At 41.2% G+C, this 27264-nt stretch overlaps 1 protein-coding gene across 3 annotated transcripts; it reads right to left on the bottom strand.

Moving 5' to 3' along the window:
* Window positions 1–569: 569 nt before the first annotated feature.
* LOC102057300 (granulocyte-macrophage colony-stimulating factor receptor subunit alpha-like) lies at window positions 570–21647 on the bottom strand. 3 transcript variants are annotated; one of them, XM_027804336.2, is made up of 12 exons: window positions 21439–21647; window positions 14716–14833; window positions 14408–14544; window positions 13547–13667; window positions 10853–10982; window positions 10586–10761; window positions 9281–9420; window positions 6425–6463; window positions 5353–5482; window positions 4609–4702; window positions 3936–4017; window positions 570–1135 (listed from the first exon to the last, which is right to left on the bottom strand). In XM_027804336.2, exons 2-12 carry the CDS (start codon window positions 14801–14803, stop codon window positions 1064–1066), a joined length of 1209 nt encoding a protein of 402 aa, XP_027660137.1. In that variant the 5' UTR covers window positions 14804–14833; window positions 21439–21647; the 3' UTR covers window positions 570–1063. The 3 variants fall into 3 exon arrangements, with proteins under 3 accessions (XP_027660137.1, XP_027660138.1, XP_055557750.1); XM_027804337.2 differs by having other exon boundaries at window positions 14408–14541; XM_055701775.1 differs by lacking the exon at window positions 21439–21647 and having other exon boundaries at window positions 14408–14620.
* Between the last annotated feature and the right edge of the window lie 5617 nt (window positions 21648–27264).

Below are 27264 nucleotides of genomic sequence, written 5' to 3'. Positions count from 1 at the left end.
TCTCTTAGTCATGCAGCAGCAGTTTTCAGTGTGTGATTATGCCGTGTGGGAACATAAGAGGCAAACAATAAATGAGACTTTTAAAAAAAGCATTTTGTTTTCTGCCTTATTGAAACACCTTGTGAAATTGTGTTTTATTTTGAAAACTATTTTTAACGGGAAAATACCTGGAATTTGTAAAAGAAAATACTGGCATTCAAAGTCTTTATTTTTAAAAGGCATTGGGAATAGGGCTTGCATGCTTTGAAGGGAATAAACAAATGCATTGGTTGGTGTTAGGAAATAATTACATTTAAAATGCAGCTATTACTGCAGATTTTACTCAGTTTTCACAACTGTTACACTGGGGTTTTTTTAAGAATTAAATACTATCTGTGAGTTAAGTCCATATTGATATTGCAGAGGTTCATATTTGCACTGTAAGTACTGAGCTCATGAAATGGCTGACTGGCAGCCCAGTATTAACAGCTAACTTTTGACGAGGCTAATTTTATTTCACCACTTACCTTGTCTTGCATGAAGTTTTAATATACCGTGATAGTTTGGTGTTGCCACTTGGAAGGCTGAAGGGCAATTCTAAACACATTTTGAACAGCTAGTTTCTGCCTCAGAAAATACTCTGTGTGTATAAAACTGACAAGCTGGTAAAACTAACTACTGTGGTGTTCTTAAGCAGTCCTGTCATCCTATAGCAGTTTGTATCCAGAGGAAAGAAGCATTGCAGCAATGAAGACAGTGACAGGTGGTGGATGACAACGTGGATGAGAGGCCTTGTCTCTGCACCATGAAGGAAACGTCAGTAAGGTTTAAGCAGGTCTTCGTAGCAGGCATTCACAGAAAAGCTTACCTCCTAGGCATTTTGTTTTTAAACAAAGGGAAAAGAACAAATTTTAATGATTTTTCTCCACCTTTTTCCCCTGCTCTATTCGAGGTGGATTATTATGGGACAAATCGTTTTAGAGGTAATTATATTCATTTCTATTCTCGTTCAAAGTCCTCTTGTCAGAAGGATCCATTATTTTCATTCAATGTGGAAATCCAAGTGCGTTTTCTTTTTGGAAAGTTAGATCAACTCTTCAACCACAGTTACTACCCCTCGGTACAACTGTTTGTTTTGTGGACTTGCATACTCTGTCTAAAGAGAAAGAAAATAAGTTACAGTCAATGTTGGTGATCAGAGAATGTTTCTGAGTGTTGGGTACATCAATACCGAAGGCACCTTCTTTTGCTATTTTAATACTTAAGAGATGCTTGCAAAGCAGGAGGAGACAGTTGGGTATTGTTTGACTTTCAACATGTATGTTTGGCACTAGCTATTTGTCAGTGGTAGGAAGAAGAAGAAAAGTTGATTGAAATGCTGGACAGCCTTAACTGAGACAACAGAAGACATTTATTTCAGTGAGTATTGCCTAATTCTTCTACATGTGGGCATGAACTAGACAGAGAAAATTCTATGGTTGCCATCATACAGTTTAACATTGGTTAACCTGGAGTTCTGCAAGAGGAGAAGTTGCTAAGTGAGGTCATAATACTGATACAGAGCTTAAAATATTGAGGGGTGATAAATTTGATTTTTAAAAAAGTAGAAGGGATAGTACTGGAATAAAAAAAAATAAGGGAAGCTTGCTGGAATGCTGAGGATATATTACAGAATATCAAACCAGGTTGTCCTGGGGGAATTTTTGTGGGAAATCTGGGGTTGATAAGCACTGCTGGGCTTCATGGTCATTGCATTTTGTACTACTTGGCCATTCTTTGAGGAAAACAATGCATCAGCACACAGTGTCTCTCTCGCAAATTCTTGGACTACTTAGTTTTTGAAAAGATGAAAACAAAAGTATTAACATATAGTTCTGAGTGAGGGCGAGGAAAGTATTTGGGGGAAGAATGACCAAAAAGCGAAGGAAGATGAGTAAAATAAAATGGATTAGAGGAATGCAAGGTGTCTGATGCACTGAGTGAATTGGTTGGGTCTTAACCACAGTAAACAGGTAAAAGTTCTTCTACGTGAGTGTTAAGGATACAGGTGCAAGCTTGGTGCAGAAAGGTTAGGGTTGTAAATCATGAGGCTTTTCAGTGGTCTGAGGAAAAGTTGTATAGTGAATCAAGACAATGAGCAAATGTGAAAGGTCGTTGAGTAAGAAGGGACAAAATGAGGAAATGCAAGCTTTACAAAGGTGTGTTTAGCAAAGGATGTTACAGGTTTCAAAATAACTCATAAATGTATTAGCACTAAATGCCAGGAGGAGAGAGTCCTTGTATTTGGTGAAAAGGAGAGCTCTTGGAGATAACCTATTTGTGCTTTATGATCTGCTTTGAAGAATTACAGCATTCAATCAGTGTTAAAGATACCAGAGTGTAGAGAGAAGAGGTAAAATATAAGTAGAGTTCAAGACTAGATTAAAATAAGCAAAGAAGAGTCTAGAAACTGTTCAGACATGTCAGAGACTTAATGAATTATCTTCACGGTGCCTGTTGGCAGGTATGAGGCAACCTGAGCTGAGGGCTTCACTTGCGCTCAACAATTACTACTGATAAGTTGCTGCCTGCATGGAAGTGCCTGCACCATTTACGAAACCACATCCACAAAGGCTACTGCATTGTAGTGGGGTGTTCTGAATCATTCTGATAGTACCTGCACAGGAATTTGGAAGCCCCTCAAGTTTAATAAAAACAAGCGATCCAGGGAGTTGGCAATTTTTGAAGGACAGCTTGCTAGTTTACTAGCAATTACTATTTAATAATATGATGGACTATGGATTGCTGCAGCTCTGTAGCCTTAGTGCTGGCAGCCTGATAGGAAGTGAGATATCAGGTGTTTATGACTTCAGGTGTGTGAGGAAACTCATCCAAGTTACATCGCTGCCTGCCTTCTATTAAAGCCAAAGATGGTAGGGCCAAAGTCAAGTAAGTTAGGACAATGTGCTGGAATGTAGTTAGCAAAGCTAGGGAGTTTTAGTAGTAATAGCTTTGAGGATTCTTTGTAAAGGACTGAAGGAAAATTTCTGTGTCACTTCTGAAAGCCTCATTGGAAAGGGGGGTGGTGCCCACTGGAATGCTGTAGGCAATAAAGACCTAGCCTTATTTGTTGATTTAAAGTACATCTTCACTTTAGCCAGCTGGTAAATAGCATTACCCTCACTATTCAGACACCATACAAACCACTGTTCAAATGGACAAATTAGAAGAAAATAATGAAAGTTTTGAAGCCTGGTTGTCATGATGAATGAAGAAAGACTGGAAGAACCAGTTGCTTTTGATAGCGTGCAAGTGTGTAAGATACTGTAAACAGAAAAGGAGTAAGGATAAATAATGGATTTTAAGTGCAGTATGAACAGGCTATTAAAAAAGCTCTTTAAAATTAAGGATAATTAAACATTATAATAGACTGTATAAGGATACTACAGAATATCGGTTGAATATATTTTGCACAGAACATTGGAACTGTCATAGCTAATCCTGTGCTGAAGCAGAGAGGAGGGCTAGTAAGCTGTTGAGACTTTCCAGCCCTGCTGATCTTCATGATTCGGTGTAATTGGATTTTTACATAGGTGTAGGCCAGACTTATAAAATATGTATTCACACTGTATTATGATCATTGATATTTGAAAATTATAATGGAAAATGCTTTCTCACTTTAGGTTATTTTCAAAGTATGAACAGCAACCTAGCAAAACTGGTGTGTGCAGAAATTATCAGTCTCAGTAAAAGTGGTAACTTCTGGTCTTAAAATACAGCTAGAAGTGCATACAGGGTTATCTCTAGTCTCAGCACTGGCATAGAGCATTTCTAGTTTCAAAACAGCATACTTTGCATGAGAGGAAATTAGTTTTTAATGGACCAAATTTAATGCTTATCTTTATATGCCAATTCTAGTCCTTGGCCTGTTGTGGTTTATAGTTAGCAAATTTGATTCAATTGAAAAGCAGGCATACCTGGCTATTTTCATCAGTTGATATGTTAAATTTGTCTCTTGGTTGTGGTATGGGAGGAAATATGCTCTTGAAACTGCAGTACCTATGGGTAGAAAATGAGATTGTAAAGATTCTGGGGTTGTATGAGAGTGAACATTTATTGTTGTATCATAAGAATATTTTTTCTTTCAAGATTGGATAGATACTGCTCTACAAATCACTAAATTAGAAGTAAAATATTTTGCATGCAAAATAGTGGGTAACTATTATTACGCTTATCACTTGGGTAACTAAATTCCATTTTGTGATGAGAGACCCAGTAAGTACTTTATCAAACAATGACTTTCAATAACTCACATGACATAACTTTCTTCCACCCCTAAGTGAGAAGTTTTATCAAAATCATGACATGTTCATTGGTTCTGATTCCCTCTTGTCTGGTAGTGTATGAAGCCAATGGCTTCAAAGTGATGTGGATATTAAATGCTTAAAAGAACAGAAATGTTTTTGCAGGGTCTGGTGGAGTCAGTTGCTTGCTAACTTTAACATCCTTTCCCCCTTTTTCACTTGTAGTGATTTTGCATGACAAAGTGCCATCTGTAACAATACTGGTAATTACACTTTGTGACATTGATAAATAGATTATTTAAGATTGTAGGTAGGAAGGTAGGAGAGACAGGTAAGGTTGATTTACCTTTTGAAAAGACAATACTGGAGCAGTGTCACTGAGATTGTTCCAAGTGCTATCAGAAATAAAACCACAAAAACAAAGTAATCTTTCCCTTGACCTGAAACATCCAAGAGAGAGAAATACCTTAGCATGCCAAAAAGATACCTTCGTGACTGTCAGTGATGAATGCAAATTTCACCTATTTTTTTTTAATAATCTGAAGGACTTCAATTTGACTTCTTACAGAACCTTGTCAAAAAGTTCAGGTACACTTGATGCATTTGAAACCATTTCAAACATTTAAACTGTAGAGAAATAATTGCAGGGGGGAAAAAATCCAAAGAAGAAACAGTCACAGAACGAATAACAGAACAAAAGTTGTCAAACTGTAAAAAAAGAATTGAAAAAGGGTGAGAAGGAAGATGTGGAAGGAAGGGAGTGATATTCATGGCAAAAATTTAGAGAACTAAAAGGTAGCCTCAGCTCTTCAGACCTAAGACAAGACTGGATCTCTCTCAGCCTCTTCCTGGAGCCCTGGCATCTAAGTAACTGCTGCCCTCACAATCCCAACTAATCAAAGGCTGGTGTCAGTCTCCATTGCCATAGTGCTGGAGCTTTTCCTCCACATTAATAATTTCCACTTGGTTCCTTCCATGTCCTTGGGTGAAAATTAAGATTTTATTCGTATCTGTGATTGTGAGGGAAAAGGGAAGGCAAACATGGTAATAGTGAAAAAAATTATATTAAAATAGTATTTCACAGTCTTACCAAACTCGATGGGTTCAGTCCATTCCCCCCAGTTTGAGCTTATGAGACAACTTTTTCCACGTGCTCTCATTTTCAGAATGTATTTTTTTTTCTCATTGTAATTTTGAAATTCGTATCTGTTGCTCCTTACCTAAAATCAAAGCAATCAGACTGTGCATTTCACCTGATAGGCAAATGTTAATAAAATTTGTGGTTTAATTTCCTTTTGCAGTTTCTATAAAAAAACAATTTGTATGATTTTTTAGAGATGTACTAGTATAAATGTTCTTCTCCCCACCTTTAAAATTGTGATGAATGAATTCATCCTGCTACTGAATCTTTATGGTTTTTGAGCTTTAAAGTTGAACTTTGAAGTTTATTGGATCTTTAATCTATTTTATTGTGCTTTAAGGACATTTTTTTCTCTTGTCCTTGTTTATGAATCCTAACAATACCAAGACAGAAAGCTGAAACTGGAGAAGTACTCTGTAAATTCACCTTGCAACCTTTACAGGAATTAATCATGCAAATATTCCCTGGATGGTGCCTGTCTTTGCTAAACAGACAGTATTTCTGAGACAATCCAGTAACAGATATGCTACCATCTAGCCTCGTGATACTTTATACAAGGTCTGGAATCTGCCAAGCTTAAGATGCTTCCACAGCTGAGAGGACCACTCATTTGTCAGCGGAAGACTGACTGTGTGTTACCTTCCACCGGTTTTGAAGATTTCTGCATTCCCTCTGCCTCGCTGTCCTGAACTATGGTGGTATTTTTGCACCAACAGATATGAGAAAAAGAATATTTCCGATTTTTATTAAGCAAAATGTCACCCATCTTAAGCAAAATCTATTTGTGCAATAAATGGAAAGTACGAAGTTTTGCGAAATGCATGGAAAATTCTATCTAGTGTAAGCTACCCTATCCAAAAGGGGTGTATTAAGTTTACATATGAAGATACCACAGGAACGTATTTTCCTGAATTTTCATTGCCATATTGATACAAAACCTATAGTTCTAGAAGTAAGTATCTTTTATATAATGGTACTTATATGTTTAAGTGGGCACAAATTTTTATATGAGAATGCTTACTCTTACAGGAGGATCCTTTTCCTCTTCTTTGGGCTCATCCTGCAAACCAAAGACAAATCTTCATTTTTATTATTTTCTTGTCAAATAGTCAAATATTTCTCCCTCTTTTGTTCTTATTTTCTTGCTTCTAAAGATCATAAGTAGTTTTAAACTGAAAAATAAATTGGATATTCTGCTCCAGTAATACCCCAGTATGTAGCACTCGGAATTTTGGCTTCTTCCATTTCATTTTAGAGAAGAAAAGCCATATATTTTATTTATTCGTGGTTTGAGAAGCTGTATTTGCTTCTTAAGATCCTATTTACATTGTGCGTTCTCATCCAGCAAATGCATATCCAGATTATGCAAGCAGTCAAATAATCCTCCAAACGCAGCAGATCTGGAAGCTGTGAATTCACAATAGTTTGATAACATGGGGCAGCAAATTAACGTGAAGAGCAAATTTACCTGCTTCCAGTCAAAGTCTCTGTTAGACATCTGAGTGATCCATACATGGGGGCTTTTCCCAGAATACTGCAACAATCTACCTACACATTCCCATACAATCAATGTTTAATTAAGTAGAATCAAACATTGACCTGGGTCAAAGAATCTGTCTATTTTGAAGAAAGGCTAGGCTCAAAAATGAGTGAATGAAATCAACAGCAGTGGTTTAAAAAAGCTGAGGTCCTTGAAACATCTATTACATGTAATGTCAGAAGGATAGCTGGCATTATGGAAAAGTCAGAAAGACGTCACTGGAAGGAATGCCTTATTTCAGAAAACACACCCACCGTGTACGTTGTGTTATAAAGTTGACTAGTATTTCCCCGTTACTCACTGTCAGCTGAGCTCTTCCAGCTTAGGACATGACGGAAGTCATCAGCCTGTGCTGGGGAGGGTGCAAGTAAGTTACTTAAACTTTAGGTGTTCGGTGCCATTTTAGCTGCCTCACATCTGATGGCCCCTCCTGAATGGTGTGAGTGATATCTGCCATCTCCATGTAGGTACCTCTGGTACCTTCAGTACCTATAGCACTTTAAGAGGAATGAGGCACCTACTGCTCAGCTGCATGGGGCCTTAGACACACATTGACTGTTATGGGATATCTGTGCTCCTTTGCAGACACCTGCATTAAGGTGTCTGTGAGGTGAATTTCACACTCAAATGTAGGAATCTCCTGAACACCACCCATTCTGACTGCAGCATGAGAAAGAAGAGGTAACATGTATTTGTTTGAAAGAAACGTTTTGATAATATTGCTTTAGTCATATGTTACAACCTATATCTTTATGTAAAACATTCTAAGTATTTCACAGAAGACCTTGCTGTCAAATTATACCAGCCAGCTGGAAAGCTGCATGTGCTGCAATTGCTCCTTGAAATAGCTACCAAGGCAGATACTATTAATGCACGCAAGATACAAAATCCAGACAATCCAAACAGTTTGCAAGCTGCAGGCCTTGTTTTGAATGAACTACTGAGTTTTAAGGATTTATTGCAGTTGCATATTTATGTTTAACTCTTAGCTGATCTTTCCTGTAATGGTTTTGAGTTATAAATGCTTGAGAAATTGCCACTACGGTAAGCTTCTGAGCTGTGGCTGGGAAATGGGGTAGGTAGAGAGTACTAATTTGTCAAGCACAGACATCATCCACATGTGGAAATCATCTAATGGTAAAAGAGGTATCCCAGGGACGGGGAGGAAAAGCACGATTTCTTGCCTCCTTGTCAAACTCCTGGGCTCAAAGAATTTTTCTGCGCTTTGTCCTCATGGGTGTTGAAATCAGGTCCTTTAGGCACTGAGATTTCTGAAGGAGGATTTGACACCCCAGCTTCTCTGCTCCGTCGTATGTGGTGGAAACCAGACATACCTTAGCTATGGTGCAGTACACTCTGTGCTGTCCTGCGCTTTTCCCATGGTCACTATGTTGCAGTTGGCAGTGCTCTACCTATAGCGTAGGAGAAATCCCAGCTCACTTTTGGTGCATACATGTTTACTCTAAGATAGCCATTTTAGGTTCCTCTCTTATAGCCAATGGAAAGAAAGAAGCGCTTTAGGGGCACAGTTTTTCTGTCATCTGCCTTGGAAGGAGAACGGTAACACCACACCTGACTACAGAGAGAGTGGAGGGTAAGACACTGAAAAGCAAACTCATCCATTGTGGACGTCTACCCTGGGCCTGTGTGAACTTTCCCCTGTGTTGCTGGTATCTCATTTTTCAGAAGAGTGGCTTCTGAAAAATGTTTCCAAATGGAGGTTTTGGTGGACACTCTGTAGACAGACAGGCAGGGGCCATGCTGGCTCAGCCAGGCTCCAGGGCAAGGATGGTGTCTGAGGGAAGGCTGCCAAAAGATGACAGACATTGGGAGAGGTGGTGGAGAAGAGAGATGGAGGCTGAGTGGAGCAAAACAGTCCCACGTGTTGAAATTGAGGGGCAGCTGTGAGCTTTCCAGCATCTGCAAAATGCAATCAGGGTGGCTGAAGCCCTGGGAAGCAGGGCAAGCATGAGGGGCCTGGCCCGGGCTGGAGGCTGCTACCAAGGCAGTGCCCTCATTGCAGATCTCGGGCTGCCATGGCACGATCATCTCCTGTGAGATTTGGTCATGCAGGAAAGCATCTCAGGTGCTCTCCCAGCCTTTGGACAGAGACCTCTCATAACATTCCCCTGCTCTCCTATGCTTTTCTGCTTTGCATCTCTGATGACTTTGAAATAAGGTCACAAGCGGTGGGATGTGAGATCAGCAGAGCTGGCACAGGAAAACACCACAGATTGTGAGGGAGAAGTTATTAAATAAAGGAAACAGAAGTTTGCACATTATGGATATGCATGTACGTAGATATGGTGCCAAATACAAACCAGTAATTTTTTTTACCTTAGTTTGTATGTGAATTTCATACTGAAAACACTTTACATTTTCCACATGACTTGTAAGGGGTGGTTGCCATGTAATTATGCAGCCCACTGAATCTGTAGTACAATTGGCAGTGACGTTTAATGGAGGAGTGAGTATTTCTGAAAAGAAATGAAATAAATAATGTAGACATGGTCATTAATCAGCTACAATTCATGCGTTCATAGCAAAATACATATGCAGTTGAGGCAACAGACATACAGCTGTGTGCTACTGATGTTAACAAATGTTATCTGGTAAATAGGAATAAAATACAGTAGCAAAACTTGGGAACATATCACTTCAGTTGTTAGACATCTGAAGTAACTGAAGTTCATGTAAAAAAAGCATGAAGGATTTGGTGTAACTCAGTAGGACCATCAGCACAGTGCCATTTTCTTCTATGACTAAATTTCACATTGACAGTGCAAGCCTCCGTAGGAAAACAGATGGAAGTTTTGTGCGTGTGGTGTTATTCATGTAGAAAATGGAGTCATCTGAATTTGAGTGCATACAGTATAGTTGACGAGGTGTGACCTAAGTGTCTAACAATTGTGGTCAGTGGAGACCTCATCAGTGGTGCCCATGATGTCTGCAAAGCTGTTTGGTGCACCATGGAGGTGGGGTGCTTGTCTGAATAGCTCTGGGCTTTACAGCCTGCATCAGGTGCAGGCAGAAGTCAGTCTCATGTTGTACATTTCAGACCACACAGGACACCCAGGAGGACCCTGGCCTCTCACAGGTCCTGGGCCACATCTGCAAGCCTTGTGGACACCTCAAGTGTCTGAGGGTGTCTCAAATGGCACTAGAGGCATCTTTTTAGGCAACTGAATCTTGTTTCAGATCTCTACTGGAGCTTAAACACCTAGCTCACACATAGAGATCCACATATTTAATTAACACAGTCTTAATTTGCAAGTTGAACCCTCCCTCTGGTTTTAGGAGACGTAGCTATTGTGGCTCTCAGAGAGACAAGGAATTAAGGGATGGCAAAATAAGCCCATCAGAAAGGTGGCCTTGGAAGTCTAACCATTGCATTTCATCACTTGGATTCCATGGAAATATTCACACCACTTCTCAGCAATTACTGCAGGCTGCCTCTGCCTTTGCTTGCTTTAGTTAATTTTTGGAACTATAGTGTGTCAGCTCTCAGGAGCAAAGTCTGTCCTGCAGTGCAGGATCCTGCAGTGGCTACAGGCTTTGTTTTATTCTTCTTGTCTCTTCAGAGAATAATTCCACACTTCCTTATTTTATAAAACCGTAATAAAATAAGGAAGTTTTACTTACCGATTTTATATAGTCGGATGTACTCATCATAGAACTGGATCAGGGAGTCCTTGCTAGACCCGTTCACCAGGAAATAAGCTTTATTAACATCTGTCCTCACATTTTGGAATCTACATCCCGTGTTTCTGCCATTTTCATCTCTAATGTAAAGCTCACATTCCATTGCATCATCATACCTGTAGACAGCAAGGTATTTTAGTTAGACATGGGCAGCGTGACGTGTTGAATGAGAACTCAGACTTCCCTAGCTCAAGCAGATCTACTTACCTCGAGTTCTGCCAGTAGAGGAAGTACTGAGTGTCTTCTGGAGCATCCCTGCCTGCCTGCCACGTGCAGTTCATGAGGGAAATGTTATAAATCACACAGGAGAAGTTTTCAATGGCTGACCCATTTATGCCTGCAAACACAGGAATGTCCGTGATGAGGAAAAATCATGTGACTCGATCCAGGCTGGAGGATCTTGGTACATGCTTAGATATGTTGGACAGCTGCGACTGCAGCTGGTTATTGCTTGGGTTAGTGTGGTGGTTTGACCCTGGCTGGATGCCAAGTGCCCACCAAAGCCACTCTATCACTCCCCTCCTCAACCAGACAGGGGAGAGAATATATGATGAAAGGCTCGTGGGTCAAGATAAGGACAGGAAGATCACTCAGCAGTTACCATCACAGGAAAAACAGACTCAGCTTGGGAAAAATTGGTTTACATTATTACCATTCAAATCAGAAAATCACCATCTCCCCACCCATCCCTTCTTCCAAGGCTTAATTCCTGATTTCTTTACCTTCTCCCCCTTGGCATTGCAGGGGGACAGGGGTGGCGGTCAGTTCATCACATGCTCTTTCTGCCGCTTCTCCCTCCTCACACTTTTCTCCTGCTCCAGCCTGGGGTCCCTCCCACAAGAGACAGGTTTCCATGAACTTCTCCAATGTAAGTCCTTCCTATTGGCTGCGGTTCTTCACAAACTGCTCCAGCGTGGGTCCCTTCCACAGGGGTCGCACGTGCTGCCAGCAAACCTGCTGCAACACAGGCTTCCCACGGGGTCACAGCCTCCTTTGGGGGCATCCCCGCATCCCCTTGCTCCAGCATGGGGTTCTCCATGGGCTACAGGTGGGTATTTGCTCCACCATTAACCTCCATGGGCTGCAGGGGAATCTCTGCTCCAGTGCCTGGAGTACCTCCCCCCTCCTTCACTGGCCTCGGTGTCTGCAGGGTTGTTGCTCTCACACAGTCTCACTCATCTCTTCTGCTGGTGCAGATTTTTCCCCCCTCCCTTTCTAATATGCTATCCCAGAGGTGCTACCACTGTCATTGATGGCTCAGCTTTGGCCAGCGGCAGGTCTCTCTTAGAGCCGGCTAGCATTGGCTCAGTTGGACATGAGGGAAGCTTCTGGCATCTTCTTACAGAAGCCACCCCTGTAGCCCCACCACTATCAAAACCTTGCCATGCAAACCCACTACAGTTAGGCATGACAGCTGAGGGAATGCTGGACTCTCACCCTTTTTTGACTGCCTCTGAACTGTGAAACCTGGGAGCAGAGCATTCGCACAGGTAAAGGGAGGCACACTGCCTTTTAACACCATCTTTGGTGCTACAGAGAAAAGTTTTTCTCATTTTGCAGTTAATGCCCAGAAATCCACTCCTGAAGTGTTTACAAAAAGTATTTTAAAAGCGGGGACTTCTAAACTAAGGTTGGGCTTTTTTCTTCCTCCAGTCAAATAGCCTCGTAGCTAGATCTTTCCACCCTGATGTGGGCAACAGCAATTTGATCTCTTCCTTTTCTGGACCACATTGAAACGGGAATCTTGTTTCTTTGGAAGCTCCCTCATGGCTGGGCTGTGCAGGCATGCTCAGCCTTCTTCTTTCTCCTTCAGCCAATTTTCTGCTTTTTTTCTGTGGTGTGCCCCAACCTCAGTGAAGGGGTGCAAACTTCCTCCAGCCCCCTCCAGCACCTGGTATAGAGGGCACACTTGTGGAAGCAGGGGGAATCTCGAGGGGAACCTGCATGCTTAGAAGCTAGGGCCAGTTGAGAGGAACACCAAAAGTTAGAGGTTTTAAGAGGCAGTGTGTCCTGGCTTACATTTTTGAGGGTCACCCTAAGAGTGTTTCTTCTGTCAGGTTCCCAGGAAGACATGAGTAGGAAGTATTTTCTCTGCTCAGATATGAGCAAGCTGCTAATCTCATCACCTCTGTCGAGCCTGAAGTACTCCAGTTAGACACAGCTGCAGGAGCACTGGTGACTGGGCAATTTTAGCGGAGAACTCTGAATTCAGAAGGAAGGGGAAAACAGGCTGTAAAGTCTTCAGGTTTGGAATTACAAACCTAGGATCTACCTAAATTCCACTTTGTTTAACTCTTACAGGGGGCAGGCTCAGAATATCTTTCTAAACAGTTGCCTCGGCTCAATGGGTGCACAGCAGCTGAGGGAACCCACGCGTGCGTGTGTCTGTGCATGTGCATGCCAGGACCAGATCAGGAGACTGCTACATTCACACTGCCCCAGCTGCTTATCACCAGCATTTCCTTTCCTCTCCTCCTCCCGTGTTATGGGTTTCACTGATCTCCAGACTCTGCCTTTAGCTAACTCTGTGGTCTGGCTCCTGACAAACCCACCAACAGCACAGCAGGAAAACATTTAATCAGGAAATGGGTGCTAACATCTTTATTTGTAACAGCCTGAACAGTTATTTGAATCCACACTTAAACCATTGTAATTTAGTGCCATTTAGGAGCCCTAATATGAAAGCAAATAACACAATTACTGATGCATTTGTAGTAATGCATCTCTTGCAGAATTGTAGATACGTTCATTACCAAGCAAATAATTTTAGCAGACCTACAAAAAATCATTTTAATAGAAAATAAAGCAGTTACATGCTGTGTAAGGAATTGTTTTCTAAGGCAATATTTACCTTTAAAAGACTGCAAATGGAGAAAACCTTACCCAGACCTTAGACATTACCTCCAGGGCTAAAGGTGCAGTGTTTTGAGATATTTGTGTTTGGTACTTCAATGATTAAAAATACTCCTTCATGCAGAGGCATGTATAGTTCCACTGGAAACCTGCATTTTGTACTGTTCACCTGAAAGAGAACGTGTTGGTGTTTCAATTCTTTTGGTGATAGACGATGCCAACTGTAGAATTTAATCAAAGGATTAAGCAAAATAGAAGTCCTTGTCTGACCTCCCCAGGGGTCAGAAAGATGTCTATGGCATTATATTGATAACATTCCGTAAAGATGTGATGTGGTTTTGTAATGTATTTCTCATTAAGGCATCTGCTTTGCTAGGCTAAATAAGCCGTCTTTGTCTTTCTATCAAGCTTCCTACTTTTCCTTTTGAATAATGTGGGTTTATAACATAACCTGTGCTACAGGCATGACCCAATTTACTGGGAAACAAGTGAAGAACTCGAGATAATGAAAATCCATGACAGTGTTTGGGGAATTATTTTTTTATTTGAAGAGTCTCTTGCTCTGTCTCTAAAATTCTCTAGGAGTCTCACTTAGTCTCACAGCCCCTTTTTTTTCAGCAGCTACATCCCTATTTGTGATTCAGCATAGGTGCAGTTCAGGCTATTGCTTCCTTTCCAATTTGGTGCCAGGGCTTCAGTTCTGTGGTACGGATGGGGTTCTCTTCCTGCAGAAAATGCACCCTGGCGTTGGTGATGGCTTCCTATAGCCCCTGCCAGATCAAGCTGCAGACTGCAAACAATCACTGATCAGATTTTACCTGCAACCGATTCATTTTTTCAAACTAAGAGAAGTTGATAAAAGGTAAAGAAAAAGGTGCAATTATTTATCTCAACAAATCGCCAATTTACCTCTGGTGGTGTACCTTCCATATCCCTGTTCCTGATGGTACATTTGTACTTAGAGAAATTCTTGCTGCTTTCCCAGGACAGTTCCATTTTACTCCAGTCCATTTTCACGTTTGTGATAGGTGATTCTTGTGCCTCTGCTGAAAGTATTACAGAGTAAGTTCAGTAAGGATATGCCATTGTTTTTGTTGAATGCAGAGGATAGTATCTGTCAGGCTTAAGATGACAATCATCAAATTACTTGCAAATATCTCTGATAAATGAAGAATTAAACCCTGTTTCTCAGATTATATCTGTAAAAACATACTTACGCCCCATACAGTGGATGTCAGCATGCAAGGAATGAAATAGCATCATATACCACCAAATCATGCAGATGAGTTCAAGAGTATCAAACATCTTTTCTTCTCTGGAAAGAGGCTATGAAACCTTCAGGGAAAAAGAAGAAAAAAAAATTATGCCAGTGTACTTTTATTTCTGCAAAGCTTCATTTTTTTTTCATGGGAAGAGTCAAATATGATGTCTAATTCACCCCTAGAAAATATTCTTTAGAAAACACAAGCAGAGGTGTGCTTCAGCATGTCTGGCAGGCACCTCCTCTGTGAAAGAACTGAAAAGGCTCACTGTTGTCTGTTACAACACAGCGGTTTGAGAGAGAGAGGCCACAGACCCTCATTGTGATCCATTCACTGTATTTGGTGCAGAGACCATGACTTAGGCTTACTGGTTTTCCACATATCCTATCCTAACCATATCATCAGAAAGTCAGACTTTCTTGTTTCCTGATCCTGTGAACATCATGGCAGATTTTCCTACGCAGTGCTCCAGTTTCTGCTGCAAAGTGAGCATTTAGACTGACTTTCAACCATTTGCTGAAGGCACCTTCTGGGAAGTGGATGGTTTGGCTTTTGGTTGTGTCAGGGTGTGGATGACTCATTTCTCCATGAGTGCTCTCGCAAAGCCAGCATCACCACCAGGCCTGTTCAGAGCCTGTACCTGCTCCTGCCAGTATGTCTTAGGAGTGCATGGAAAACACCCACGAAATCTGAACTGTCCAAACAAAGCTGGAAGAGAAAGGTCTCAATCTCCATCAGGTCTTAGCAGGAATTATATGTTGATTTGCTTACCTTTTTTTGACTCTAGCCAATCTATAGTCTTGGATCAAAGTCTTTTGGGGCTGATTTCAAGTTTTCATGTAATAAGTCTTTAATGACCCTTAAAATACTGTTCAGAGCGATGCTCTGAATCGCTTCTCATTCTTTTCCTGGATGCAAAGGGTCAAAGCTGACTGTGTGACTGTTGGTTTTGTATACATTATCAATTTGAGTGGCATTTTCTATCGTCTTTTCTTCTTTTCTTTTCTGACCTCAGGTGAACTAAGAACAACTTTCCATTCAGAAAAGTACCTTAGGAGTTGGAATTTTGATAGGCCTTTCCAAAGGCCATTTGGCACTGAATAGCCCTGGATTCAGCTGCTTTTCCATTATCCTGCATATCCCAAATAGCAGCACTTACCATAAACTTGCTGACACTTCTGTCAGTTCCTGATAAACCTGAATAATTTTTAATTTTTATATGTGATCCATCACTTTTCACCTCTTTTCATGGAAAACTGAATATGCTAAAGAATTCCAGATGTTAGGTGTAGTTTACTGTATCCCACTATTAAATAAGACACTTTTTTCTACACTTTCTTAGTTATTATTTGTTTTGAGTCCAGAAATAGTTGAATCTTGCTGTGGAAATTATTAAACTTTGAGGATGTCTGATTTGTAATCAAAATATGATGCTAGCTCATAGAACTATGTCCATCATAATTTTAAACTAATATAACTACAGTGATACACAATTGAACATGGGCTATAAAGTATACTTGAGAGGCTAGGAAAAAATGCTGAACCTGCTTAGAGCTATTTTAGAGAAGGTGATTCTCGAATCTTCATGCCCAGTTCACTTGAACAAAGATTCACATAACTACAGTCTACACCTCCATTCTTGGTATTTCTGGTCCTCTGCACCAACAACTTTTTTTTTTCTTCTCTAAGTTGTCAGCATTTTCTAGAACCTACTTCTGGTTTTGTGTGTTTTTCAGTCCAGTTTCCTGAAATGAGATGGTATATGCTAATGGTCCTTTTCATTGAGGAATGAGGAATGCTACAAAAGACAAGGTATCTTTCAATGTTATATTCACTTGTTGACTGGCCTCTGTTTTGTCTTGATAATGAAACAGACCTGTGGACAGCCTGTGTGGGATGAGTTTTGGCATTAAGACATCTGAAATTATCTATATTTACATAAGCACAAGTTGTTTAAGCTCCTGTTATGGTCAATGGAAAGCTGGCTGAATTCCATTCGCTGCTTCTGGTACATAAATAATTTCTCACTACTTGTGTTAAAGTCTTTGACTATTCCTATATAGAAATCTTATTAATCTTCTTAGTATCTTCCTAATGTTTATATATTTGATTTTTTGTTTCCCTTTGTTGAGTTTCTTTGATTTGGAAGTCTTTGTCCTAAAGGCACTTTTTTAAAGCAGCAACTAAATCTTACACCTGGTCAGGTTTCTTTTGTCTACTTTTTTCTTTTCTTGTCTCACAGAGTGTGTAGCAATCTCATCTGTTGAAGCGGTGTCTAGACCATGTGAAGGAGGCTATGCCTCCCTCCCCAGGCTGTGTGAGTGTAGGAAAGGGGTGGCATTGCTGCCTGGTTCAACAAGGCAACTCATGGCTGTGCTGTAGCTTAAGAAACACTGCATTCTGGCTGGGCGGGGGTTAACTTTCCCCAGAGCAGCCCATATAGTGCTGTGCTTTGTATTTATAGTTAGAATAGTGTTGATAACACACCAGCATTTTAGCTATTGCTGAGCAGTGCTCGCACAGCATCAAAGGCTGTCTTTCCAATCCCCCATGCAAAGACCAGTAGGATGAAGGTGGGCACAGCTGGGGCAGCTGACACAAACTGACCAAAGGGATGTTGCGTGACCCAAACTGACCAAAGGGATGCTCCAGACCATATGAGGTCATGCTCAGCAATGCAAGCTGAATGCAATAAAAGCTAGGACCTCGAGAGAACTTTGAGACATGCAGAAAGATTACAGTTGCCAGCCAGTGGAGCGAATTGCTGCTTGGCTCCTCCGATGCTGGGATAGTGGGCCAACAGTCAGGAATTAGAAGATAGGGAAGCCCAAAACTAGTTAAATGGGGTGTTTTTTTCTTTTGGTATTACCTAGTAGTGTAACTTCCTAGTAGCAATTTTCTTGATTGCAGGTATCACTAAGGTTAATTCTGAGACTGTGAGATAAAATCTTACTAACTTACTAAAAACTCAGGAAAAAGAGAAACATGGTAATATTTTGTTACTTTTCTGTCCTTCTATACTAATTTTTATGGTCATTAACAGTGCTGATTTCAGACTGACTCCACTTGTGAAAGCAAAAACCAAGTCAGACTCTCTAAGCAAGCTGCAGTCTTGAATATTTCCAGGGGGCACCTCACATCTCATGGAAATTGGCTTGATGTGACCCATCTGTCATGGTCTCCAGGAATCAAGCCAGGATGGGACACCATGTTGGGACTGCAACGGAGGCAGACTCTTCACTGTAGTCTGATTCTTCTCTGCTTATCTTTTGTAACATCAATCTTTTCTTTGTAAATCATCATGCTACAGTAAGGATGTGGCCACAGCTGCTGGGAAGTGATACTGAAGAATCTTAAGTACAAACAGTATGGAGAACAGGCTGTGAAATGTTATGTGAGATACTGGTCTCAGCAGTTATTTCCACTTCCCATGATCTCAGAAATCTCCCCAGTAATGCACATAGGAACTTTGAGACTTGTCCTTCTAGCCTGCCCTTTTTCATACAAGCATATTTTCTCCATTTAGTGCCATCTGTTCAGTCACTCTCAACCTTTTCTCCTTCCTTTCCTCATCCTATATTCCCTTTTTAGGCATCTGTTTTCCTATCCTCTGGCAACTGTCTGCTCACCTTTCCTTTATAGTCTTTGCTTTATTCTTCTTGTCGTCTCTGACTGTCTGCTCTTATGACTCTGCTTTCAAAGTCTCCCTCAGGTTTTCTACACAGGACAGCAGCCCCATATTGCAAGGACTCTCCACGTTTTCTCATGGAAATGCTTGTCTAGGGCACCACTGAAGGAGCCATCTGCAGCCCTGCCTGCCCAGAGGAGTGCTTCACCACCATCGCCCCCAGGCTCTGGATATGTCATTGGGCTTGCAGTGGCATAGCTTAAGGCAAGGCTTGTAAGCATTCGCTTTCCTCAAAAGAAATGACCCTTTCCATCGGCCACAGCACTAAGGGGGCTTGCTTCCCAAAGGATTTGTTTCACAGTTGACTGACTTTTAACACAAATTACACGAGAAAGGATTAGTGTTATTTTGTGCTTATGTTCTCTGCATCCCCCCAGCTGAATGTACCAACACATAGCCAGGTCCCCTGGCTTTTCTCTGGCCTGCAGGCAATGTAAAAGATATAGGAGCTGTGGTGAGCCTTAAGCCATTTACCTGACTGATTCATACCTTCTGCCTGGTGGCCAAGCAAATGGCACCAGTGCCACATCTGTAGGAGCTTTTTGCGTCCAGGACCTTCACCCTCTCCCAGACTGGTCTTTTGCAGGCAGGTGTGGTAAAAATCCCTCTGCTCAGAATAGACTTAAGTATTGAAGGTGTCAGAAGGAACACATACTTATGTCAAACCAGTTGGGAGTGTTATTAGGAGGATCAGACCAGAAGAAACATATTTATTCTTCTGTAAGTGGTGTTTCCTCATATTTCATTACTATGGGAGGTAATACAGAATCTGTTAGGATGAAAACCCCCATCCTTAACTCTAGGCTTGTTTCTGCTTTGCTTCTTTCCTTTTTCTCCCTTGGCCACCCTCATAAGTGTCTTGACCTCTCAGTGTGTGTGTCTACCCAGCTATGTAGGGGAAGGGCCCAGAGAGGACTCAAGAAACAAGTGGTTTCCCCACTTCTCAGTTCTTAGCTCACTCCCTAGCTCTCTCCACAGGTTCGCTATAAACCTAATCTACCCACCTAAGCTATGTGAGTACGAGCCTGCCAGTGGTACTTGGCCTTGCAGCTTTCTTTTATTTAGAGGTATGTGCATAGCCTATACGTTTAATTTTTTCACTAGCAAAATCTTATGAAGGAAAACATTGCTAAACTTATTACCTAATGTTACCAGATGTATAATGTGTCTTGCTTAGCAATAGTGATCCTATGCCTGGTAAGTTGGAGGTTAGCAAACATGAGTCCTTTTGGTCTTTTGTAGCAAGGCATGGTTAAACTCGATCTGCTCTAGAATGATTTCAGTATCGATGTGTCAGAAGGAAAATACAGTCACATTTAAAAGCTGTGATATGTCTGTAATAGTTTTCACAGAAAGCATCTATTACTGATTTAAGCACTTCCAGTTCTTACCCTTTTGCCTGTACAGTCTATTGTCTTCACTCAGGCTGTGAGCACAGGAGATGCTGGTAGAAAATGTCATCTGAGGTTAAGGCTCCTTTGTTCTAATCCCCATCTTTGCTAGTGACTTTTTTCTCTTGGGGAGTCTGGGAGAGTTACTGCTGCACGACACACTTCCAGAAATGAAAATTTGAATTTTACTCCTAGGGTGATGTAAGGATAAACTGATGCCTATACATTGCAGACAACCTGATGCTTATACATTGTGGATGTGTGGAGAGTGCCATACACTTCCTAAGCCTATCAAGGAGGCATAGAAAAAAGGAATAAAAGCCTTACAATGCATACCAGGCAATGAAATATTACTTTCAAATTGCTGCCTAAATGCAACTTTCCTAGAACTAGTTCAGTCTTTGGATCAGTATTTTGATTTCTGCAGATGATACAAAACTGGGAGAAGTGGTTGATATACCAGTATTTCACTTTAGAAGGTCCTGGACAGGCTGGAGAAATGAGCTGACAAGAATGTCATGAAATTCAGCAAAGGGAAGTGCTGACTGCTGCACCTGGGGAGGATCTATGCCCGACACCAGCACGGGCTGAGGAAGCCCTGCTGGAAAGCAGCTTTGCAGAGAAGGCCCTGAGGATCGTGGTGGACAACAAACTGACCATGAGCCAGCAATGTGCCCTTGCAGAAAAGAACACCAAAGGCACGCTGGGCTGCATTAGGCAGAGGGTTCCAGCAGGTCAAGGGAGGTGATCCTGGAGTGCTGGTTCCAGCTCTGGGATCCTCAGTACAAGAAAGACAGAGCTACTGAAGAGAGTCTAGTAAAGAACCACAAAGATGATTAAGGGCTCTGACATATGAGGCTGAGAAAGCTGGGACTTTTCAGCCTGGAGAGATGAAGGCCTGGGGACGTCTTATCCATGTGTATAAATACCCTGCCGTGGGGAGTAAGGAAGATGGAGCCACTCTGCTCAGACATGCCCAGCGACTGCACAAGAAACAATGGGCAAATCCTGAATTAATGGCAATTCAACTTAAACACAAGAAAACACTTTTTACTGTAAGGATGGTCATCTGCTGGAACAGGTTTTCCAGGGATGTTGTGAAGTCTCCAGCATTGGAGTTATAGACTGCACAAAGCCCTGAGCAACCTGCTGTAGCTGATGCTGCTCTAAATCTCCAGAAGTGCCTTCCAGCCTCAACCATTCCAAGATGTTGGGATTTTTTCAATAGAAATCCACATGTTTCTGGTTAGATTCATTTATAGAAAGGGTGCAGAAAATAGCATTTCTTTCAGTTACTGCAAAAGAGCTGTCAGATAACAAAAGTCAAATAGCACAACAGATATCATAGCTATTTCAGAATCTTCCTTGAATCTTGGAAAACTCTTTAAAAGTTTTCTATATACACAGATATGGATTTTTAATCAAATAGGCTAAAGCGTCATCAACATTTTGTCTAGACCTTCTTAAGCAGGAGGCTAATCCAGATATTGTATGTATGCTCGTATAACTGTACCTAGCTTAATCCTTGGCAAGCATTTGTATTCTGCACAAGATTTTCTGTGGCACAAGAAAATCAATAGACAACATAGAGGGACATACCTCCTTGTGAAAAAAATCTCCTCTTCTATCTTGTTTGATTTTGGATCACAGCAGCAAGGGCACTTTAACTTTGTAGTTGTGGTTATGCAGGCATCAATAAGTCTTTTGCTCTGCCAGGCAACATTTTTTACTGCATGCTGGTATTAAATAGCAAATGCTGCAGTCAGAAAGCCACTCAGTTTAACATTTCCCTTACTGCTTTCAAAGTTCCTTAAATTTCCTAATTTGCAGATGCTGATGATTTCACATGAACTGATCACGCAACTAGCTCTTCCTTCCTGTTATATTAGAACTGAGCATTAATAGCCACAATATGCACACTCATTATACAAAAAGACAAAAATAGTCAGTAGTCACACTGCATGAATACACTCACAGAAATACCTCTCTACAAATAAACACATTTTCATAAACAGTATGTTCTGGAAACAACAGCAGTATTGTGTGGCTAGTCCATGTCTGAAGTGCTTACAACATGGCCACTTATTTCTGTCAGGACCTGACTGGCTTTATACATCGTTTATGACCCCTGCAGCAGCCCGGGTTCTCTTTTGAGGAAGACCAGTCCTTAGCATGTATTTGCAAACTGTCTGGCGTATTTGTAAGCAAAGACATGACAAGGAAAATGTCAGATCCAAATTTCTGAACTTTCTCACTGCCCAGTTATGGGTTGATTTTGTTTGGTTCATCTTAGGCGACAATATCATGGATTAGGTGCAGAAATGTCAGAAAATTAAAATTAAAGGACATATCCAAAGCATTTACTAAATTCACTAATGTCGAGTTTGCAAAAGACTTTGCAGTCATATAAATATGAGAGTCTAAGCCACAAAGTTTGCTTTAACTTCCAGCAGCTTTAGATGTGGCTCTGGGTCATGCTGAGCATTAGCCACTTCCCAGTTTGTTTTACATGATATCTGTCATGCAGATATGTAATCTTCATGTAAGAGATTCTTTTTATTTCTTGTTTTCAAACGCTTGTAGCAAGGGTGATTTGAATTACCCCCTACTTTCTACTCCCAACACACGCACGATAGCAGGATGGTGAGGAATCCCTGAATCCCTTAGGCTTCTTACCTGTGAGGCAGGATCCTTAGCAGTTAGTCTGTTAGCGGAAGAACTATTTTTAAGTCTGCTTTCTCTGAACCAAAATTGGGTGGGGTTTTTTTTGGGTTTGGTTTGTTGGTTTTTTGTTTTGCTAGTGTATGTACTCAGATTCACCAACAGCAAATCACTTCACAGACATTGCAAATTGTAGATGCCTTTGATTTTCAGTCCACGCTGCTCAGTCTTGCCCACCCTTACTTGGTGATTTCTGCCAGAAGAGCATGTTAATAATATATTTTCCATTTAAAAACCTTGAGGTTATGGATAAAAAATCTAGATAGGTGAGTCATACTGAAGACAAAGCATACGTGAGGCAGCAGCTCAGCTGCAGAATTTGGTGTCTGGAACGACCTACCTAGCACTGACTCAGTTCTTGCCAGCTTTTTTGGTACCTTGGGAATAGGACTGGCATGTCTCAAATCTTCCACTCACTAAAGGATTTGATTTGCTTACTTTATGTAGCCTAAAAAGAGCACAGTGATTACATATGTCAGTGTGGTTTTAAATGGCCTATTCATCAAATATGCTCTGCTTGTGTACCTCCAGCCACCACAGTGACTGCTTGCTACCAGCTTGCGTAACTTCTCCACGGCTCCATCCTCCTGTGCCACACATACTTATGATACAAAATGTGTGTCAGCATGCCTGATTAATTTTGATGAAGGGATTTGCACCTTGTTGTGATGGCATGTTTGGTAAGGTTCTGGATGACCTGATGGTGATCTTACAGTGTCATCTGACCAGTACCTTCAAGCTACCCAAACAGTGGCTGAAGTAGTTTTAACTGATCCATTTTAAACTCTAGTCTGGATTAATTCATCAAGGCTCTGTGTGCACCAGCTGATGCAGCCACTCTTCCCCTTTTCTCAGGGTCTGGCTGCCTGTGTTCCCTTGCTGGGTGATGTGGATGGTGCTGGCTGGGCAGGTTGGTCCTGCTGGCCCCACGGCTGCCCTCAGGTCCTGGGGACCAGCTTCCTTCAGGACATACGAAAACTTTTGTGTTTCCCTTCAAAAAGCCCCACCCTCTTCTGGGAGCAGGCATCTCAACAGCTTGTGAACTGCCACAGTCTACAGCCTGGTGTTTATGATAAGTCAGCAATGATTTCGGTTTTGTTTAATATGCCGTTCTGTGGTTTATTCCAGTTCGGTAGTGGCAATATGAGTGGCTGAGACTCCCCCTGGAGCAGTCAGGAGTGGGCAGAGACCTCTCCAGTTGTCCAAAACAGCCCCTTCCAGCACCAGACCTCTTGGTCCTCAGGTGTTGCGTGGTCTGCTGGGATCTGTTGCAGGTGGTGTTCCACACCATTGATGTCAATATCATTAGGCAATTCATGAATAGTTTGTCATAAATGAAGGACAGAAAATTCACTCTACGTGGTCTGAAAAATCTGTCTCAGTTTAGCATAAACATTTGCAGCATTAGGAGGAGGTCGTAGAAAAAACACCGGGCTGACAAAAGCTTCAGAAATGTTACCAACCTTTCATAAAAAGCAGTAGATTGGAACAATTGTGTTCACATCCTTCAAGAAGCTGTCAAATGTTGAATGAAGCTGTTTTGTAACAGACTAACAAGGGCTGCTGTAATGCTCAAGAGTTCTGAGAAATGCGTAATACTATTTTTCAAAACACTGTTTTTGAAAAAGCTATTTTAAAAATGTTATAATTTTTACCTTTTCCTCTTCTGGGAAATGCAAATTCAAGTGAATAGTGGAGGATTTCAGGGTTCCTTTCAGACTATTCCTTCAGCCTGTCTGGGTCCCTCTGGATGTCATCTCTTCACCCCAATTTGGTGTTGCCTGCGAACATGATGACAATGCACTCTTATCACTTCCTCCAGGTCATCGATAAAGAAGTTAAACCTGATAGGTCCCAGTGGTAGCCCACTTTTCACAGGCATTTACCCTTGGTAAAGTTATACCAACTGTTCCCAGTGACCTTCTTCTCCTTAATGTGCCCAGAAATGTGGTCCAAGAGGACTCATGCCATGAGTTTTGCACGTTGATAGTCCTGCAGTTCTCTGGGTGGAACTTCTGGCGTGTTTTTCATGAGTGTAACACTTTTCCTGAAAAAGTTGAGTACATGATCCCTTTCCAGGAGAAAACAGGAAACAAATGAGTTTGTTTAGCTTCTATTTAACAAGACCATAATGCCGTCTCTGGAGTGTCTCGATAATATCTTTGATACACTTTCCTATTTCCTTCCTTACAGAGATCCAATGGTTGGTTCATAGCTCATGGCAAGGTTTTGGTGGATTAAAGCCAAACTGCTTTGCTCTGGCAATTTTGCCCAAGAGGAAAGATATTGTGAAAGGTTGTATAAACTAGTGTAATCTCGTATAACTCCATCGGATTGTGAGCATTTCAACTCTGGCCACTTCTTCATACTGAGAGAAATACAAAGACAGTTTACATGTGTGTCCAGCATGAACTCAGCCTCATTAAGAAGTTGGCCTTGTTGTTCTGATCTGCTGTAAAAACCTTCTCAGGTAAGTCTTTGACCAAAAGACAATCATTAACTTTCCAAAGGCAGTAGGTATGCCAAAAGCAGCTTGCATCCAGCTACAGTAGAAGCTGGACAGTGTGAGGGATGGCTCCTGGCTGCACTGGTCACTGGAAGACCTCCCAGTGCTGGAACATGTCCAGGAACGACTATTCCCAGCATTGGTTTGGCCAGGATTTGCAAGCAACGTCCTGAACAACTCCTGGATATAGTCCAGGGGTTAGTCCAACTCAGGGCTAATTTCTAAAGTCAGTTTGCATGTGTCCACCTTGTTTAGAGGTTTCATAAAGTGTATCTGGACTCTTACATGGCAATTTGCTTCAGTGCAAGAAAATAGTTCTGGGAGTATTTAGTCTAATAATCAGATGTCTAATACCATTATAAAACTAGTCTAACAATCAAATAGCTATGTTCAAATGTCTGAGCCTTTTGAGTTCTCAAGCAAAAAGCCTTTTTACATCAATGCATAAACCTGATACGAGAGTGATTCCTCACCCAATTATGAAAAACAATGTCAGACCCCCCAAAATCTGAATCTCAGAGACTAAAACAGGCAGCAAGGTATATGACTTATTAAAATCAATGGGTCTGCTCAGAGGATAAAATTCTTTCTCTTGGGAATTAAAAGTGCTCAAAGGCTAATTCTGTTAACGGAGGAAATTGCTGAGCTTTTTCTCTTTGAGTTTTAAGAAGTCATGGTAAGCATCCAGCACTACATTATCAGGAAAGAACAAATAGATGCCAAACCAGCCAATCATCCAAACTGGGGAGTCAGTTGATAAGACTCTTTTGGTATCACTCCAGGTCAAGGCTGAGCCTTATATGGAATTAGACTTCAACCAAAGACAGAAGTTTTGTCTGTGCTCTGCTATTACCTGCTCAAATTCTGACCTCCTTACTGGAATACGCCTCTTTCCCAAAGAGAGGAGCCCAGAAATCAAATTATACCAGTAAAATAGAGTTTATTGCTGTGCTGGTCAAGGGTACCTGGAGCCACCCCAGGAGGTGAGGGTATTTGCCTTTAGTCTTCTGTGCTGACCTCATAGTCTCTACTGACTACTGAGCTCTTACAAGCGTTGGTGTTGCCTGCCCATTGCTACACTTCATAGGGGATGCAGAAATTCATTTCTTGCTAAGTGCTGATAAATATTACCTAATTTTCTTCTGTATAGATCTTTCTGCAAAAATATTACCCAATATTCCTTGCTTCTGCAAATGCAGTGATATGAACCCCAAGCATTGCATCTGGAGCCACTATCGCAGTATATGATCAGGGCAGGACTATGCCTGCTCCAGTATCTCCCCACACAGTTAAATCAAATGTTGAAATGTATTCTTTGGGCCTCATTCATAATACAAACAGAACAAATAGTAGGGGTTTTAGCCTCTGTAGAAAGAAAAATCTCCCTGATTCTGGCTTAGCAAAGTAAAAACGTGAGGGAGGCTGTACAAAATAAGAAGGCATTTCTCAAGATGTTGTTGGAGCCCTATCCAAAGAAGGAAAACAGAAAAGCATGTGAATTCTGACAGGATAAATACAAAAGCACAGTAAGTAAGTTAAAAAAGTTTTTTGTGGAACAACCTGCAAAAGGAATAACCAAAATCTAATAATACATCATTTCCCAAAAAAGGGAGGTTTTAAGAAACCACTGAGAAAATAGGTGATTGAGGTACAGTAAAAGATTTGTAAAGGATGTAAGGGGACAACAGAAAGTATCAGTAAGCATTTGGTACTACAGGTGACCTCAAGAATGTTGTCATACTGGGACTTTACTTCAAGAGGAGTACGAGGGAAGATCACACTCAAAATGAAGTGCCAGTCAAAGAGGTTAAAGAAAAAAATCTGCATTGCATTGTTAGACCAGGAGAAAAGTCTAAGTTGCCCTGAGATAAGAGGAGGATCCTCCCATGGATATATAGTTACAAGCAGTTTGAGATAACAGAAACGAAAGATGACTATGAAGAAGTTCAATAACCTGGTAAAAGAAAATGACTGAATGACAAATTGGCAGATGAAATATCAATTTCATGTACAATGTACAAAAATGTAAATTTGCACACATGAAGAAAAATCTTAACATGCTGAAGTCCTGGATTGTGTGGCTGGACATCTTATTCTGATATGGTATGACCTTTATGCCACTGTATATTGCTGTTGGTATACAATACATTTCTGAATATTTTTCTGTCTGATCTAAAAATGCTTGACTTGGGAGGTTC

The sequence above is a fragment of the Falco cherrug genome, chromosome 2 (genome assembly GCF_023634085.1).
Source record: "Falco cherrug isolate bFalChe1 chromosome 2, bFalChe1.pri, whole genome shotgun sequence".
NCBI classification, from domain to species: Eukaryota; Metazoa; Chordata; class Aves; order Falconiformes; family Falconidae; genus Falco; species Falco cherrug.
This window is presented reverse-complemented; position numbering and strand designations above follow the sequence as displayed.

Coding starts and splice junctions, on each gene's coding strand:
- LOC102057300 (XM_027804336.2), bottom strand. CDS start 14,803: ATGTTTGATACTCTTGAACTCATCTGCATGATTTGGTGGTATATGATG. Junction 10,983..13,546: donor CTGCACCTTTAGCCCTGGAG/GTAATGTCTAAG, acceptor CTGTGTTTGCAG/GCATAAATGGGTCAGCCATT. Junction 9,421..10,585: donor CATCCGACTATATAAAATCG/GTAAGTAAAACT, acceptor ATTTCTTTTCAG/AAATACTCACTCCTCCATTA.